The sequence below is a fragment of the Cryptotermes secundus genome, unplaced genomic scaffold (assembly GCF_002891405.2).
Source record: "Cryptotermes secundus unplaced genomic scaffold, Csec_1.0 scaffold1242, whole genome shotgun sequence".
Classification (NCBI taxonomy): Eukaryota; Metazoa; Arthropoda; class Insecta; order Blattodea; family Kalotermitidae; genus Cryptotermes; species Cryptotermes secundus.
In genome coordinates this window covers 272,056-291,731 of record NW_019739237.1, presented here as the reverse complement: position 1 = coordinate 291,731, position 19,676 = coordinate 272,056, and the positions used below count along the sequence as shown (strand labels likewise).

The 19,676-nt window shown below is 40.0% G+C and overlaps 1 protein-coding gene and 1 long non-coding RNA gene across 2 annotated transcripts in view; one reads left to right on the top strand and one right to left on the bottom strand.

The window, feature by feature from the left end:
* Positions 1 to 19,676, bottom strand: part of LOC117282904 — a 168,425-nt gene that overhangs the window by 8,129 nt on the left and 140,620 nt on the right. The gene's annotated exons all lie outside the window — the stretch shown is intronic.
* Positions 11,280 to 19,676, top strand: part of LOC111871836 (cytoglobin-2-like) — a 126,990-nt gene continuing 118,593 nt past the window's right edge. The window contains exon 1 of the mRNA XM_023865205.2: positions 11,280 to 11,923. Within this exon, the coding sequence (XP_023720973.1) occupies positions 11,583 to 11,923 (341 nt within the window). The 5' untranslated portion in view covers positions 11,280 to 11,582. The remainder of the gene's footprint in view (positions 11,924 to 19,676) is intronic.

Sequence of the window (19,676 nt, the reverse complement as noted above, 5' to 3'; positions counted from 1 at the left end):
TCGGGAATCGAATACGTGACGTTCAGGCTTGTACGGAGCTACCTCGTGCCCCGTCAATTCAGGTCAGTTTCTATACATTCATTCTCAAATTGAGCAGCTGCAGAAGCAAGTTAGAAAGTCTCTGGTATCCATTTTGTAGAAGGCTTTGCGGGCCCCTGAGCCAGTCTACATGCTATAAATATTTTTTTTTAATTCACTTAGTGTGGAGTGGAGCCCAACTGGGTCCACTCGGCACGGCGGCCATTGATTGGTCTATTGTACCTGCCCCGGGTGATTATGATGATGGAGAATTGGGTGGAATGAAGATTGGCAGGGGAAACCGAAGTACTCGGAGAAAAAACCCGCCTCAGCGCCACTTTGTCCACCACAAAACCCATTGCTATAAATAAGAGAAAAGTCTCTTTCTACTGCCGGGAATTGAACCGCGATTCCTCGTCCACCCAGCCCATAGCCCGCCGCTTTACCCACAAAACTATCCCGGATTCTAAATACAGGGACGCTATTGGACTAAGGGGACGTAAACAAAACGCCAATATTCCCGCACATCTTCAGTGCTACATTCCGAGACGACAAATGATTTCCATTTTTGAATTTCTCATATAAAATGTTATTGAAACTCGTAGAGAATTTAATATTCAGACTCCTGTTATTTAGGATAGTTTTCCGTTACAGGAAAATAATATCGGAAATGACACGGAGGGGGCTTTTCCCTCAGACGGTGAAGACGCTTTGTGTTCAAATATAATTAATTTTAAGAAACGGAGAATTGACGTAAGGAAAAGGAGTTACTCAAATATTGAAGAATTTTACAGGAGTAGAGCTTACACAAGTGATCACGGTGGTCGCGCGGTCTAACGGATGAACTGTCTTTGCTCGCTCGAACACTGGGACCGTGGGTTCGAATCCCACTCAAATCATTTGAAAATGTTAAGATTTCCAGTATTTGAGAATGCTGAAACACGCAAAAAGAAGTATTTTTTCGAACATGTAGATAATAGAATATTCAATGTAATGAATTTTTTTTTAAATTAAAGAATTTATAGATCTTAGGGAAATTTCGAGATATTGCAATTTATTTTTCGATCATGAAATTTTCTATTTCTTTTAATTTGGAAGTTTTCGAAAATTAAGAATTTTGAAATATTTTGAGAAACAAAAAATCTAAAACTCTCTTAAATAATAATAATAATAATAATAATAAAATAATAATAAAAATAATAATAATAATAATAATAAAAATAATAATGGGGGAAGGGGTGCTTCAGAAGTTTCGATAACTTTCGAAATTCTAAATCACTTAAATACCCTAAAATTTTTGAACAACTTAAAGTACGTCAAAGTTTTCGAAAATTTAAAAAAATTAAATAAAATGCAAATGTGAACGGTACACCAGCGAAAAATCATGCCGATGTTTTCAGCCCGCACAGTACAAGCGGGCAAGCCTTGGTTAATTGCCTCTGCTTCTTCAGGAGATTATCTGCCCATCTGTCCATTCACCCACTCGACTCCCCCGCCCAACTCTCTTCTTACCTTGTAAGGTACCTACTAGTCTGTCAGTCCACCCATCTGCTCATTCATCCATCATACACGAAATCATCAGAGCCAGAAGCAGGCACCAAAGTCATCAACTATATGAAACTCATCATTTCAGTAGGGGGGTGAAATTCTTACTGAAGGTTCAGAACGTCGCAGTCCAGGCGTTTCAGCACTTCTCCTTTCCACATTTAATCACCTAGGTCCTTAGGTAAACAAGGAGTGTCAACACAGAAGCTTACGTACACAATTTTACGAAATTAGTACCAGAGAAACTGTTACATTACTTTCAATTAAATATTATCTCTACAGAAACATACAAAGGAGACAGATTTCAAAGAAGAAAGTGATAAGCAAGATTTGAGGATTTCACGGCAGTGACTATGAAGCATGCCGTTTTCTGGGATGTGGCGCCGTGTGGATATTGCTTGAACAGACGTTTCGGTGGAACGTATCGCCTCCATCTTCAGGGTAGAAAAATCCGCGAGCGACGAACCAGCTTCAGCAGGTGGCTGCAGTATTCAGTCATTTTCTCAACCTGGTTCGTCGCTCGCGGATTTCTCTACTCTGAAAATGAAGGCAATATATTCCTTTGAAACGTCGATTCACACAAGATCCACACGGCGCCACATCACAGAAGATGACATTCTTCAAGAAAGTAATAAGTTCAGAAAAATAATTCTGATCTTTCTGCCCAAATCTGATATAAGAAACAAGTAATTGCTAATGCAGGAAGTTTGGAAGAAAAGTAATTCAATGGAACAGGAAAGTAATGAAGAGAATGGACAACAAACGGAAGTAAGATAAGTGGATATACATGTAGCAAAAAAGTGAACAAAACAGAATGTTCCTAAAACTAGGAGTACTTCCTCCGTCAGATTGTGGTTTTTCTTGGCTCTGGTAGTATGAAGTCTTACAGGTGATACAAAACATTTCGAAGGAGCCTGCTGCCTCCGGCTTCAGGGTAGAATTTCTCTATCTTATTACGTATACATTGATAAGAGATTCCTGTATCCTCATAAAAATTGATATTCTCAAATAATTTACTACAAAATTAATTACATATTATATACACAGCCCTAAAATATTTTTTGAGGCTGGATTCATAATTTAACTCAAATTAATGAACAAGTNNNNCTTACATATATATATATATATATATATATATATATATATATATATATATATATACAGAGAGAGAGCGAGATTAAATTGTCATGGTTAGGAATATCAAATTAAAAGAGAAATAACAAGCTCTATGTTTCAGTGTATGTTACATTACGAAATTAAAAATTATATGACTGAACATAATTTTATAAAGAAAAATAGTATTATAACAGGAAAATTCGCAAAACTAAAAGATGTGGAAAGAATTTATGAGAGTATTTTCTTTTCAAAAAGAGGCAGGATAGCTCAGTCGGTAAAGCGATGGCCTATAGGCTGGAGAACCGGGATTCGAGTCCAGGCAGAAACAAGGAATGTTTCTCTACTCTACAGCGTCCAGAAAGGAACAGGAGCTAAATTAGAGTCCTATTCAAGGGACTCAGTGGTAAAGCGGCTGGGGCGTTAAGCTAAACAATCACCTACATCTAGTACCGCGGTCATGAATGGTAAAATTATACTTACAGTCCCCATACATCTTCATGGCGTGGTGCTTAATTAATTAAGCAGAGGGACAACTTTATTTTAAATAGTTCCGTGAATATACAGAGACTCTCTTTCCTATTCTCTCAATTCTGGAACACAGGGCATCCGAGAAAAGCTTTGTTTCATTTCAGTTCCTTAATCATAAGACATGAAGTGGGCAGGGCATGTAGCACGAATGGGGGAGAAAAGGAATGCATATAGGATATTGGCGGGAAAGCCAGAAGGAAAGAGACCACTGGGATAATCAAGGCGTAGGTGGGTGGACAATAATAAAATGGATCTTAGAGAGATAGGATGGTATGGTATGGATTGGATTGATGTGGCTCAGGATAGGGACCAGTGTATGGCTCTTGTGAACACGGTAATGAACCTTCGGGTTCCATAAATTGCTGGGAAATTCTTCAATAGCTGCAGGTTTGGCTTCTCCTCAAGAAGAGCTCGCTCCATATGTAAGTAATTAATTCTAAGACAGTCGGTAGGACTCCTCGGACGGGGGATTAGCCCCGTCGCACGGCCGCTACGTACATATGACAACACACACACAGAATAAACGCAGGCAGACATCCGTGCCTCGAGTGAGATTCGAACCCACGACCACAGTCTTGAAGCGAACGAAGACAGCTCATGTCTTAGACTGAGCGGCCAATATGATCGGCCATACAAAGGCTAGCAGGAAGTACAGATCAGGTATTATAATAATTAGTGTTAAGTGCACAGTGTTCAATTATACGTTCTCAGATGTAACCAAAAAATTTTCAACGTGACTCTCTTTTCACACACAATGTAGTTTCTTCGTATAAAGGTTTGTAGGCATATTTATGATTTATGTTGTTACCAAATTTAATGTACCTTTTAAATTTGTTTTTATATGGAATATATTTTGCCTTTGTTTCATTATCGGAATAAAATCTAAATGGGAAAGTTAACATCAATTTCTGCCGACCACATGTCATAGCTCTCTACCTAGAAGGTATCGATTTATATATACGTGCATATACGGCGGATATCCGGAAAGTAAAGATACAAGTCCAGTAAAAATGCAGAAATGTCAGCGCTGCCGTGTGAGATAGGAACCGTATGACAGGACAGAATTCACCGGCCACAGTCACGGCAACGTTGTTCTCGCAGTGTGTGTTTAAAATGGCCGTGTCGAATCAAAATCCCGCCAAATGTGAGGTTCGTGCAGTAATTCGATTTCTTCACGCGAAAGGAGAAACTGTTGCTGAAATTCATCGCCAACTTGTTTCTGTTTACGGCGAAGATGTTACGAACAGGCAAAACGCAGCAAAATGGTGCCGTGAATTTGAAGCGGGAAGACGTGATCTTCATGATGAAGGCCATCCGTTGTCACTGATGAAAACATTCGCGCTCACAGACGTGTAACCATCGATGAACTTCATCAGCAATGTCCAGAAGTGTCATGACCTGTTCTTCTTGGCTAAGAGAGCAGGCGGGAGATTTCTACGATGCTGGAATAAAAAAGAAACTCTTTCCCAGGCTCACTAAGTGCATTGAGATCCGTGGTGACTATGTTGAAAAGTAAATAAAGGTGTGTTGTAACAGTGCTACAAGTGAATCCAAAAAAAAAAAAAGCGCTTTACAAATATTTTCTGGACTTTATATCTTTACTTTCCGGATATCTTTCGCCTTGACAAATGAAGATAATTTCTTCTGCGTATGGCATTTTTCATCTTAAGCATAAAAAAAAACAAATTATGCAATCAACTAATTTCAGGTCTCAGACACCCTTCCCTTATGGGATACTTCTCGCTGTATCTTCGACCTTGAAGATTAGATTCCGTGCGTTCCTTCTAAACGTCGGCATAAATCTACCAGACTTCAACACAAGACAATGTTCTTCAACTGAATAATATATATTTCCTTGCATCCATGTACTGTAGCTTTTCTCCTGCATATTAATGGAAGGTCAGAAACACAATTTATTTCGTATCAGGTTTATTACCTGCGATTTGAACTGAAAGTAAATTCACGCAATAAAATTGCGCAAGGGTTCATTTTATATTGCTACTTTCAGAGAGTTCAGCGTTACCGAAAGGTCAGTCATGAATCCGACGCTGAAATGTGATCCCCTTGGGTGGGACCGCTAAGTCGGATTTATGTGTTCGCTAAATAACGAGTATCGTTCACACTTTATGATATTCATATCGATTTCGTTATCGAGAGATTGCTAAAAGAGAGAATATATAGCATTTTCCAGAAGGAGAAGTCCATATTCTGGGAGGTCACAGTATCGGTCATTTTAAACAAACAAAAAAAGTGCATATGTACAAGAGTCCTATTCTGAACGGTTTCCCAGATAGAGCTATTTCACTGTAGAGTACTGTACTGTACTGTACTGTACACTGTACAGACGAGCAACACGCCATGTCTTCACACGAGTTGCGAAGTGCACTGATGTTGACGATGGAACTTTCGAAAATGTATTATACTAGGTACACTGTACCAACTTTGTCACTTGAACAATAAATACAGGTATTAGAAACAGCACGTAATATCTCTTTCTTATCAGCAGTTCTGGAATTGTACAGTGAAATAGCTGTATCTCGGAAACCGTTCAGAATAGGACACATGGACATATATATATACACACATATTTTTCCTTTGAATGACCGATACTGTGATCTCACAGAATATTGACCTTTCCTAATGGGACATCTTGTATACATATATATATAGTCTTTCCTTATCTGTCTGAACCAGTGTAACATCTACTGCCACCGGGTGAACAATCAATTGCAGCAAAATACTGCTACTACTACTACTACTACTACTACTACTACTACTACTACTACTACTACTAATAATAATAATAATAATAATAATAATAATAANGTGTACTGTTATCTAATTACTTAAAATGGCAATAATAATAAAGAAATAAAATTGAATATTATTTTTAATTTTTGAAATATGTCAAATTTGTATTAACTAGGGAATTTCATGGGACCGAATTCTCCTTAAGAAGCCGCCAGTTGTTTAGTTACTCAGTAATTTCTCAATATTTTATGGAACCCGAAGGCTTATTTCCCAGCTTACAAGAGACACCCAATTTCCTTATCCTGAGCCAGATGAATCCAGTCCATAATAACTTCAACATTTTTCTCTAAGATCCATTTTAATATTATCTTCCCGCCTACTTCTTTATCTTCCTAGCCGTCTGTTTCTTTCTAGATTTTATACAAAAATCCCATATGCATGTTTCTTCTTTCCCATCCATGCAACATAAAAGACAAGAAGTTCTGGGAAGAATTAAAAGCCTACTTTTCTTTGCTACGACACAGAATTCAAAACTAAACAAGTTGCGGGAACACACAGACACAGCCTGATACAGTGACTCACGGAGTCTTCAGTCCCAACGGACTGCGAACCAGGAATGACTCAGCTGAAGAGTACCAGCAGCAATTAACCCGACCCGACAGATTGTCGATCTCATAAGCCTCTTTTTATTTTTTCAAAATAAAGTAATTAGGCTGAAAGCAAGCCAGCTATGTGACATGCAGGTTGCAGAATACAGTAATGGTCAAATATATGGGCCACGCGGTAGCATATTTGGTTGAGGCGCTATGCTACTAGCCAGAAGGTCGAGGGTTCGATTTCCGGTGAAGTCACTGAATTTTTCAATTCACCTAATCCTTCAAGTAGCACTATGACCCTGTGGTCGACTCAGCCTCTAATAGAAATGAGCATCACGAATTTTCCTGGGGAGTAAAGGACGGCCGTCACGTAAGGCTAACAACCTCACCGCCATCTGTGATCCGATTATCTAGAGCAAGGGTCTCCAAACTACGGCCCGCGGGCCACATCCGGCCCGCGAAAGAATTGTGCAGAAATGCGCCAATTGAACTAATTTTCCAATGAGTACTGGTAAAAAAAATACTTGTTCATAGATTTCAAATTCATTAATTAAGATTGTGTTTAAAATATATTGATATTCCATATTATGTTAATATTAATATTATTCACAATTTTACTAATTATGGACCGTGTACTGCGCGGTATTTCTTCGTACTTGTTCGGCCTCGATCGGCAGTGTCACTTCGTGGCAATGTAGGTAGCGCGAGCAGTTCGTTACTAGCCGTCTTGTGCATAACACTTCATGCAGTGGTGCAGTGTAATTGTAAGAGATCATCATCACCTCAATTTAATCAGATTTTAAGAATGTAAAAAGAGTTCCATCATTCACATTAATTGTTTATTATAATTTTTGATGAAAATATGAGCATTTGCTGCTACTGTCTGTTGTCATTGATATACGATAATTTATTCTCACGTACTTTGTATTTAGTTTATGAAATTCTGTGCTTTCAATAAAACTCGTATATCTAGAATTATTAATTTTTTATTTTATCTGGCCCGTTGAGAGTGCTGAATTACCTAATGTTTCGAAAAGTTTGGAGACCCCTGATCTAGAGGGAGCCTCAACCTCTCACAATTCTAAAGGCCTCCACTGCCTGTTATAGGGATAGCTTTACTCTTTTTACGTCAATTATTCAAGTATCAACGAACGGACAATTAACTCTTGGCACAGGGTATAGTCCAAGGTCACAAAGTTCACAGAGGCTGCCCATAAAAGGGGAAGCGAAATTCTTCGTCTAATGCGTAGGAAATAGTGCCTTTGTGGAGAGTTCAAAAAGTGATTAGTCTAAAAGACGTTGAAAAGGCAATACAATCATCAGGGTTATTCAATGCCGGACCGATCGGCTACAGGAGGTCCTTAAATTAACTCTGTGTTCTCGGGGGACTAGTGCGAACTCAGACAAGAAATGGCTATACTAAATACCAGTCAGGACGGCGTGTAGTAGTTGTGTCGTAGCAATGATAAGGCACAGCACTATTTATAACCGAACAGTACAAAATTGGCGACGCTGCTCAAACACGTGTAGTTCGACTTAATGAAGGAACCACATTGTTAGCGATGAAAAGTGTTAAGCTACACGTAGCAATAAATGTTAAACACTAATAACAAATATATATTTATCATTTAAATCGTAGCTGATCTCATTATATGACAAATACGGTAAGGAAAATGTAAAGCTAGGGGCACGCGGTAGCGTGGTTGGTTGAGGCACTATGTTACAAGCCGGAAGGTCGCGGGATCGAATACCGATTAGGTGGATTTTTTCAATTTACCTAATCCTTCCAACCGTACTATGGCCATGGGGTCGACTCAGCCTCTAACAGAAATGAGTACCAGGAATATTCCTGGGGGTAAAGGGCGGCCGACGCGTAAGGCTGACAACTTCACCGCCATCTGTGACCCGATTGTCTAGAAAATGTGGGATCCTCAACATCTCATAAACCTATGGGCCTCCACGACCTGCTACAGGGATAGCTTTACTTTACTTTTACCTAACNAGAGGCTGAGTCGACCCCAGGGCCATAATACGGCTTGAAGGATTAGGTCAATTTAAAAAAAAATCAATGACCTCATCGGGAATCAAACCGTGACCTTCCGGCTTGTAATTTATTGCCTCAACCAATTACGCTACCGCGTGCCATGATGAATATGAGTGGAGAAAATCCGGTAACATCGCGGTGTCATAGCTTTGTCTCTCTTTCCGCTCCGGCTGTCTTGTTTGAAGCAAAAGTGAGGACACATGGATTTTTAAAAATGTATCGTAGTAAGAAAATGAAACATAGGAAGACATAGAATGGGAGGAAAGAGACCAATATTTAAGTTTGTTGTTTAACGATGCTGTTAGTATTGAGATTGTATAAAGTCAATGATAAAATAATTAATAAATACGGAGCAGTTAGTGGAACGAGAATTTACAGGGGAAATTTAAGTACTCTGAGAAAACCTACCCCAATTCCACTTTATCCACCATAAATCCCATATAACCTGGTAAGGACTGTCTTCGCTGGCTCGGAAGCCGGGATCGTGGGTTCGAATCCCACTCAGGGCATGGATGTTTGTGTGCGTTTTTCTGTGTTTGTCTACAGGTAGAGGCCTTGCGACGAGCTGTCACTCGCCCAAGGAGTCCTACCGTATGTGTAAGATCTAGTAAACCGAAGTGAAACGGAGAGTTTCATGGAGGCAGGCCTAGGCCCAAATTGGGGCTGTAGCGCCACAGAAGAAAAAAACCTGGTAAGGAACTCAGGCTGCCGCAGTGGGAAGCTAACACTTCTACCTGCCAATGATATTTACGTGTGATTGGAGCAGAGGTGAGACTATGAAAACGGTGATAACTTCAAGCGGAATTGGTCTGTAGTCCTACAGCATGTTCATAAGTTTCTCTATCTCTAACAAGTTATCTGTGAGTCTAAGACGATAAAATATTTCATAACTTCAATGGACGGTTCATACAGACGAAGCGAAATTCGAGACTTCGCGAGTCCTTAAGGTTCTAAAGGCTGTCAGCTTCTCGAATATCGAGAGATAGGATATTGGACCACGAGATTTGAAACAAAAAACCTTCTTACGCTAGACAAAGAGAACTCAATTTTTCCTTTCCTTTAATTTTCCTTCCTTTTATGTTTCTATTCTTTTCTCAAATTAGCTCTTCCTTTCTCTCTCTTATTTTTCCTTTTCGACTCATTTCTCAAGCCCGGGATATAGAATTCTGTATGGCGTTAAATCACACTTACTGTGGATCGTGGACCTGTTGGGAAAACAAGTATACAACAGCGGTTGCTAAGTAATGGATCTGTAGACAACGGTCGTTGATATGTAATGGCCGCAACAGACACACGCAACTGTTGAAAGCGGTGTTCTCTGTGTGGTCCGCGTAGAGGTTATATAACGAGAGCCAGCTGTTATTAGAAAAGAGTACTCAGAAAACAGAATGTCAGAAAGTAATTGTAAGACAGTCGTCAGCCGGTAAGAACGTGAGGATATTGTTGGGCACCGCCATCAGGCAAAGACTGGTGAAGACAGCAGAATGAGAAGACTTTATATGTGCTGAAGTTGCAGTGATCTTTGGAGTGTAGCTCAGTGAGACTTTCATAGTTATTTGCAGTTATGTTCTGTGAGTGTGTTCATTTTTGTAACGTGTCCGGTTCGAATCTCTGCCGGATCAACCAGTATCTTGAAGTTTACGTGATTTTCCACAGTTAATCGTAGCAAATACTAGAACAGCACCTTAAATTAGGCACAACACGGTCATGTCCACAAGCTTTTCGATTCATTATACGCCATCTCCAATCATTTGAATAAATAAGCAAACGAAATTAAAACAGTACACAGAATAATGAAAAAGTGCATTTAATTTATTTCTTTCAAGGAATCAGGAGGGCTCAAGTTCATAACGATGTCCATGTTAAGGGGAGCATAATTATGTTTATTTCATATCAGGTACGGTCTACCACATTTTTCCACAGAAGAAATTTATGTACCAAAACAATATCCCTCCAGCACAAACCCAAATTACTTTTTCTTTTTTCAACACAGTGACCAAAACTGTAAACATTTTGTAGCATATCACAGTATTCTTTTTTAATTCTAACATAGACGTGTCACTTTCTAGACCATACCTGTACAAATGTTATTCCATAAATAAAATTTGTATTTCATATTTAAAATATACCGATTAATACTGCACATATTTTGTGGCATACCGAAAATATATTTAAAGCTAAAATACTACGCGGTAGCGTAGTTAGTTGAGGCACTATGCTACAAGCCGGAAGGTCTAGGGTTCGATTCCCGATGTCACTGAATTTTCAATTGACCTAATCCTTACAGCCGCATTATGGCCCTTGGGTCGACTCAGTCCGTAAAAGAAATGAGTACCAGGAATCTTCCTGGGGGTAAAGACCGACCTGCGTTTAAGGCTGACTTCACCGCCATCTGTGAGCCGATTGTTTAGAAAATGTGGGAGCCTCGACGTGTCACAACCCCATGGGCCTCCACGGCCTTTTACAAGAATAGCTTTACCTTTTCTTTAATGTAAAAAATGATATTCCATATATGAAATCGTTGGGTCTATACTGAATATCACGGAAACCAGACCGCATAAATTCTTCCGAACAGAGAACTCGCTGTTAGGTGGTGCCACCCCCTCTCTACCCCCGGCGCCGGGCGCTTGCCTCACCCATCCCGTCGTGTGAAGGAGTACGCTTCGAAGCTCGTTCAAGGGAGGACGTGCGTACACAGCTGCACCGCTCACCGCGCGAACGTATGGGATATGTGCGTATTTACGTAAAACGGTGATAACACGATTAATGTTATCGCGTAAAAAAGACTCTTTTGTAACCTCTAAATATTCTGGCATTATCTAAACCTTACATCACCTCTTGGTTTCGCATTTTCTCATGCTTATATATTTAAATATTTATATAATAATATATATAATTTAATGAATATAATACAGAAAGGGTGAAACAAAAGTGAAATATTTGTCTTCAAATCATCATATATATCTGAGGTTAGAGGAATAAAAATGGGGAACACATCCTCGCATCACAGAGTAGGCGGAAACAGTGGCGTGTCATCAAGTACTGAGAAAGTTCCACGCGGTGATACAATATCATCAGGTAACGAGCAGGCAAAAGGTGACGATACAAAGGATATGACGGAGGCGGGAACTAAACTGGTGAATAATCATCAAAATCGCCTGCAGCATCGGAAGCGTAGTAGTTTTATAGGGGGGAGTGAGAAGGAGGTTGAGGTCCCTCTGGTACGTCCGGAGTCACTCACAGAGCGTCAGAAGGAACTCCTCAAGGACACGTGGAAGATACTGGAAGGCAGCATTGCCAAGGTCGGCGTCATCACATTCATAAGGTAAGGGAAAATCGCAGACAGTAGTTACACTGAAGCTATGTTCTGAATCAGCGATTATCAAACGGGGTTTTCTTTTTATAGTATAAAATTGTAACTGTGCTGCGTGACAACTGCATAATGAGGAGCTTCATAACTTGTACTCTTCTTCAAGTATAATTGGAATGATCAAGTCAAGGAGGATGAGGTGGGCAGAGCATGTAGCACGAATGGGGGAGAAGAGGAACGTATATAGGATATTGGTAGGAAAAAGACCACTGGGAAAACCAAAGCGTAGGTGGGTGGACAACATAAAAATAGATCTCAGATAGGATGGGATGGAATGAATTGGATTGATCTGGCTGAGGATAGGGACCAGTAGAGAGCTCTTGTGAACACGGTAATGAATATTCGGGTTCCATAAAATACTGGGAAATTCTTGAGTAGCTGCAGAACTGGCGGCTCCTCAATAAGGGCTCAGCTCCGTAAGTAAGTAAGCATTGCGTGACATTATGTGTGTCCATGCGATGGTTGCAGGTAGTAGTAACTCTGACTGTAGAGAATATCTGTCGAACAAAAGTCTCTCTGTTTTCAATTGTCGCCATTTAAATGAAAAAAAAAGCTTATTAGGAATAGATTCTTAGAAATTATGTTTTACGTATATATCTTTAATGTTGGATGTTATGATCGCATTTTGGATATGTGAAGCGGTTGCCGCAGTATTGAATTGTTTTTAAATGATTTATATAATTATCAACATATTAAATATTTATAGAAAAATTTTCAATGGAAGTTCGCCGTTCGATTCCCGATGGGGCCATTGGATTTTTTTCAATTGACTTAATTCTTCCAGCCGTATTATGGCCCTGGGGTCGACTGAGTCTCTAACAGAAATGAGTACCAGGAATCTTCCTGGGGGTAAAGGGCGGCCGGTGCGTAAAGCTGACTACCTCACCGCCATCTGTGAGCCGATTGTCTACAAAATGAGGGAGCCTCGACGTCTCACAATCTTATGGACCTCCACGGCCTGTTACAGCGACAGCTTTGCTTTCATATATTTATTCTAGATCAAGCAGAGGGTAATAGCGAAAAGTTGGGGTTATCCCTATAATTAATAATGCAATTAAACAATGCCATGAAGGCATTTGCGGGAGTGAAGGTAAAGCGTCACCATTCTTGACCTCAACACCAGATAGAGGTGAGTGGTTAGCTTTACGCTCCTGCAGCTTTACTCCAATATTCATTCCATATGAGGCTGGTTGAGCCCGAAAGGCTATCTGGAAATTATGGAGAAGAGAATCTCTTACCTCTGCCGGGAATTGAACCCCAGTTGACCAGTCCGTAGTCCGTCGCTGTACCGACAGTCTCAACATACACGAAACGATATGCAGCTTTCCTTCTATATTATTTCGAAGAAATGCGCGCACAACGAAATCCGGTAAGTACACAAATTAAGTGATTAATATTCCTGGTTTCTCGACATTTTCCAGTCAAATCGAAGCCGAAACGGGAAGCCAACTCGATGATAAAACGGTCTGATAAGTAGCATATCTGGCCGCACTCCCAATCAATAATTCAATTAATTTTCCTTGATTCAAACTCTGAACAACCTGTTTCAAGAGTATTCGCATTTGAAACGTACAATACCCCAACTTAATCCGCACTACAGAACAATATGGCACCTGCCCGCAACTGATTTTCAACTATAAATCGCCATAAAACAACATGCCTGCCACCGAAATCAAATGCTCCGTTGTTAATCTCAGCATTCAGACCTTCTGTGATAAAATGATCAACAGCCCACTCCAAAACTTCAAGAACAGAACTCCACATTCACAGCTTGTAATGTCCGGTGTCAATATAGGGACTGGAGGCTGGATATTTGACTCCATGGAAGAGAGGAGTAAGACTATCAAGAACTTCACATTTTATAAAATCCGAATGTTCATTGCCGTGTATAAAAAAAGCCCACGATTTGTACTCTATTCAGAGTCAGAAAAAGTCAATTTGCGTTTTCACATCTTACTGCTTTAAGACAAATTTAAATATTATCCTCCCATCTGTGACTAGAATACTAATTTGTTTCTTCTCTTCAAGTTTCCCAACTCAGATTGTATGTACATTTGTCTTTTCCTCATGTGTACTATCATACATGTCGTGACCATCAGACTGTTCATCGTATTCTGAACTCCCTAACAGATGTGTGAAGAGTAAAATGTATGTAAATCTTCACCACGTAGTCCCTTCTATTGCCTTGTCTAACTTATAGTTTCCAGAACAGCTCTCATGTCCTTTACAATAAGGAAAAAATTTCATACTCACGCAAACAAAAGGACAGTTAACTTGTTCCTGCGTTTGATTAAACACCACGTAATGATGATGTATGTGGGATTGGAGGTATAGCTCCACGTATTCTTGACATCGACACTAGGTGGAAGTGAGTGGTCAATTTCATGTCCTTGCCGCTATATCTCGGGGAAAGAGTGAAGTGGGCTGGACTGACCTCCATCTAGTGCCGAGGTCAAGAACGGTGGAGTTATCCCTCCATTCATATATATGTCTTCATCGCATACTGATTAATTATGTAATTAAGTACACGGGATACACTTTCCTTGTCGTTTATTTGAGAAGACAAGCATTTGTAATCTCGTAACCAGCCCCTTCCTAACAGGGACACAAAAATATTGTGAATATAGACGAAGTTTCGTGTGGTAATTGGATTTATTGTACATTCATGGAAGGTAACTACAAATAACTACTTCAGTCTCACTGAGTCACACATTACAAACATCACTGTAACTACAGCACACATAAAGTCTTCTCAGTTTGTGACGTTTTCGTCAGTCGTTGCCTGGTGACGGATCCCAATAATGTCCTCTTCTTCTGTGCTCACGTTCTTACGGACTGGCGACTTCTCACAATCAACTCACTGCTTCAACTCTCCTGCTTATATTATCTCGGCACGGACAGCACAGAGAACACCTTTCCTCTGTCACTGTTTCCAATTGTTGCCGCGCAAACATGTTTGTTTGTGAAGCTGTTACTGAGTAACGGGTTTGTTATATTTGTTTATCTTGCAGTCGTTGCCTAGCAACGGCCAAAGTATTAATAATTCTGCCTATGATATTACTTCAGACATATATGCTTATATGTACATATCACTGAATTAATTTTCTGTTCTCTTAAATCGTTGGACGCATTTTTCCTCTCTTACTTCTCTTAATATAAAAATAACTATATTCGGATTTCACGCATTAGTTCTAGGTTTTCCAAGGTCTTCTTCGGTCTCAACGTCATTATGGCTTATAAAGTTGAATCTTTTTCGGTATTTTTTATCGTCAATACTATCCACGTTGTTTGGCCAATTTTGTCTGTCTACTTTATTCTTTTCCTGGAACTCATTTCTGTTAGAGGCTGAGTCGACCCCAGGGCCATAGTGCGGCTGGAAGGAATAGATCAGTTGAAAAGTCCAATGACCTCATCGGGACTTGAACACGCGACCTTCCGGCTTGTAATATTCTTGGATGTAAAGGGCGTAGGGCTGACAACATTGCCGCCATCTGTGAGCCGATTGTCTAGAAAATGTGGAGCCTCACCATCTCACAAACCTATGGGCCACAACGGCCTGTTACAGGGATTGCTTTACTTTTACTTTTAATTTATATTTTACTGGTTGTATTTTCGATTCTTTCCTTGTATATTCATCCTTTATATGATCTAGTCTAGTGCAGCCTTTAACTGTTCTTAAATATAAATCATCACTATCGACATTACTACGTTACTTGATTTAATTGCCCAACAAGGGAAACTTTTAAGGACAAAACAAAACAGACCACAGGGTATCGTTGATCCTTAAAGTCGATACGTCACTGCATCTGATTCCTGCTCATAGGAAACAAACGATTCGAATTAGGACCACTGAAAACGCTACGGATCAGCTAAAACGTTGAAAAATGCATGGGCCTAAATTAAACTATTTATACAGCGTGTTCAATTTAATACGTACCAAAAAGGAAAACACTGCATTATGTATCTCTCTAAATATATAATGTAAATAACCCCTTCCCCTTAATCCACGGAACCTGCCAACATATATTGCAAAACGTCTGAAATTTTTTCTGTTCATACACAAAACTGCACATTGAGGAGCTTCATAACTTGTTCTCTTTTCCAAGTATAAATAGAATGATCAAGTCAAGGAGGATGAGAAGGGCAGGGCATGCAGCACGAATGGGGAAGAAGAGGCATGTATATAGAATATTGGTGGGAGAGCCAGAAGGAAGGAGCTACTTAGGTAGACCAAGAAGTAGGTGGGTGGACAATATTAAAATGGATCTTAGAGAGATAGGGTGGGATGGTATGGATTAGATTGATCTGGTTCAGGATAGGGACCAGTGGACGGCTCTTGTGAACACGGTAATGAACCTTCGGGTTACATAAAATGCTGGGGAATCCTTGAGTAGCTACACAATTGGCGGCTTCTCAAGAAGGGCTCAACTCCATGAGTGATAATTGAGGGTATGTACTACAACGTCGCCTCTATTCGTGTGTGGTTTTAAAATAGATCACCCTGTACTACAATTTCGAAGTTACCTATAGCAGAATTAATTACATTGCGTATCTCAGTGGGATGTCAAGTTCTCTTGGTGTTGCAGTAATTGGCACTCCTACTTCGCATGCGGAAGGCACTTGATTCCAATACCGGTCGGTCCAACTAATGCACTATCGACCCTTCGCAATATTCTTCCGTCTCTGCAGTCTTGTATCTAAAGAGCAAGCTAATTAAGATACGATAGGTTCCCTTTTTGTCCTGGCCAATACACCAGGGTTTCGAGCTGTGGGTCGGGATACCCAAGTGGATCTCGAATAACTCTAACGGGATTCGTCCAGTTCTCCAAAAATTCTTAAAAGTACAAGCGTATCCAAGCACAATTTTGGCAACTCGTAAGCTTGCAAGATGTGGCAGAGAGCAACAGTCGTGGACAGACATGAGTAAAGGTAAATATGCTGTATTTATCTCACATTGAACCCGGTATACCTTAACACTAGTAGCCGGAATACGGGCTGGGTGACCGATGGGTAGGAGTTCGAGTCCCGGTATGACCAAGAATTCTTTCTTCTCCATGTCGTCCAGGCCGGCTCTGGGGACCACCCAATATCCTATCCAATGGGCACCGTGTTTTTTTTTCCCCGGGGCGTGTAGCTGACCACCTTCAACTAGTGGCGAGGTCAAGAAGACGTGGGTCTATATATCTCCTACCCCATACACCTTCATGACATAGTGCTTACTTAGTTAAGCACAGGGACAACTTTACCAGTCACCAATCCTACCATTAGGGACTGTATAATCCAGATATTGACAGTGTATATGGAACAACTAACGCCGAGAGGAGCCGGGATAGATCAGTCGGTATAGCGACAGGCTGCAGGATGGAAGGCCTGGGTTCGATTTCTGGCAGGGGCAAGATTTATCTCGTCTTAACAGCATCCAGATTGACTCTGGGGCCCATTTTTCTGGGGGTAAAGTGGAAGAAACTTGAAGCTGAGCACTCACCTCCAACTGGTGACGAGGTCAAGATAACGTGAGTTTATACAAGGGTTGGATATGTACCTAAGGTAGAATGGAACTCAGGGGTAGGTGACTGTGGTACTATGGGGCCCGCGTTTTGGTTTCCCTTACTAGCCCCTTTCTCCTCCACCACCCCCTCCAGCATCGTGACCCACACAATTTCGCTTTCCCGTCACAGAGCTTAAAGGAAAGCTGTGTGCCTCTTCGGTATAATTACTGGTGCGCCAACTGAGGGTGCCCCTGTGTTGTACACTGTTTCAGGGAACAAGAGGAAAACCAATTTATGCAATACCTCAGGTCCGTGTGTTTCGTGTGTTTAAAATGATTTCAACTTTTAACTTCACACTGAAAGTGAAAATAAAATAAACGAATGGCCAACAACACAATTTTTAACTGTCTAAACCAGTGATATGAAGATAATAGGTTTTATTTATCTCCACAAGTTTCAGACGGACTGGAGGTATGAAATATTAGTATTCTAAGTACAGTCTGTAGCGTGTGGTTATAGATCATGCGGAGGACTAAAAATCCAACATGACTGGGGAAAAAGTATGAAAAATATGTGATCTGTAGATTCATCTAGATCTCTCCTTTAGTCTTATTTCCTATATGGTCTAGCGGTGGACGTTAAATGAAATTAGCAATGAACTTTGGGATTATGTAAAAAGCTGAGAATTTCTTGACAAGCTGATGGACTTTTGATGTATAGAGTCAGGCATTCGGACATTTAATTACTGACACTGGCTTGGAAACAGAAATCAAGAGGAGGAGATATATATACGTTTCTTATACAAAAATACCTGAAGATAAGAAGTGTGACATGTTGACCCCCACCTCCCCAGCGGTACGTGGCGGTAACGTAACGNCCTCCGCTAGCGTTACATAGCAACACAGCGCCAGGCAAGAAGGGTGCCTATTACGCGGCCGTTTTCCGTATGGCCGATCGAGGTTACATAAGGAGCAGCGAAGGCTATTCACAGTGAGTTGTACTGTAACAGTCGCCGAGTCGAGACGTAGAGTCAGCCAGTCAGTTGTATTGTGGCATTTGGAGTGTACTAATTGTGATACTGCAGATAGCAGTAACTGTAAATCTGTAATTTGGGTGATTGTGAGAGCGGATGTGAAATAAAATTCGCTACATCGAATACGGCGTGAACTTATTTGTCGCGATATACGCCCGACACGCGACAAATGGTGTCAGAAGTGGGATCAGTAACGCAAAACACGTGATAGAATATTTTCTTACATATTTTTAGTTTAGTTAAGAAAACTGTCAGTAGCAATTGCGTTAAGCACCGAATAATTGGATTATAATAATTAATTGGGGGAAAAGTGGAAGTGACCGCGACCAATTTAACATTTCTATGTGATCACGGTTTCCCAATAAGGATATATTACAGTTATATTAAAAATATTATAAAAAAATATAAAGATAATAATCTATCTGACAATCGATACTTGAACACTGAATATGCATCTGGAACAATTTTGTTAATGTAGGGAACTTGGTATCACAACGGAAAGAACTTGCAAATGATCTTTTTACATAAGAAATTTAATTGCTATTCCACTAAATATATTTAAATATGCATACAAATATAATATCGAAGAAAAAGACTACGTTGATGGAAACCAGTTCTGTCCAGAGGTGCTAAGTAAACAGAATACTTTGCAATTATGTACTGAACACGTAAGCAGATTTAGCTCCTGAAACGTCGAATAATTTGAAATTTATCTAAAGATGGCCATATCCAGCATAGTTTTCGTGCTAGAGCAGGTAATTATCATAGAATTTTAGAGTATAGTTATAAGACTTGCCCTATATTATCTCTCCAGAGACAATTGTTGGAGAATCCTCAAAAGGTTACGAAGTGACATAAGGGAGTTCGTCACACTAATATCTGTGAGCAGGTGTTTCTCATACTTAGATTAAAAAACTACCAAAAATATTCTGTTTCAATTATATATTTATATCATATTAATTAGAATATTTAAACAAGGATATTTTGTTACAAATCTCCAGTATCAACAATCAGACGATTTGCTGGAATTCGCAGAATAGGAAAATGTTTTAAAGTAAATACAAAATTTGACCACAATAAAAATTCTAAATGCTTCATGTTTTCAAGAAATATCAAAACGTAGTTGCTTACAGACTCTTTAGACTCGTCAATCATCCTAATAGAACCTAACCTCAAAACACTCTTA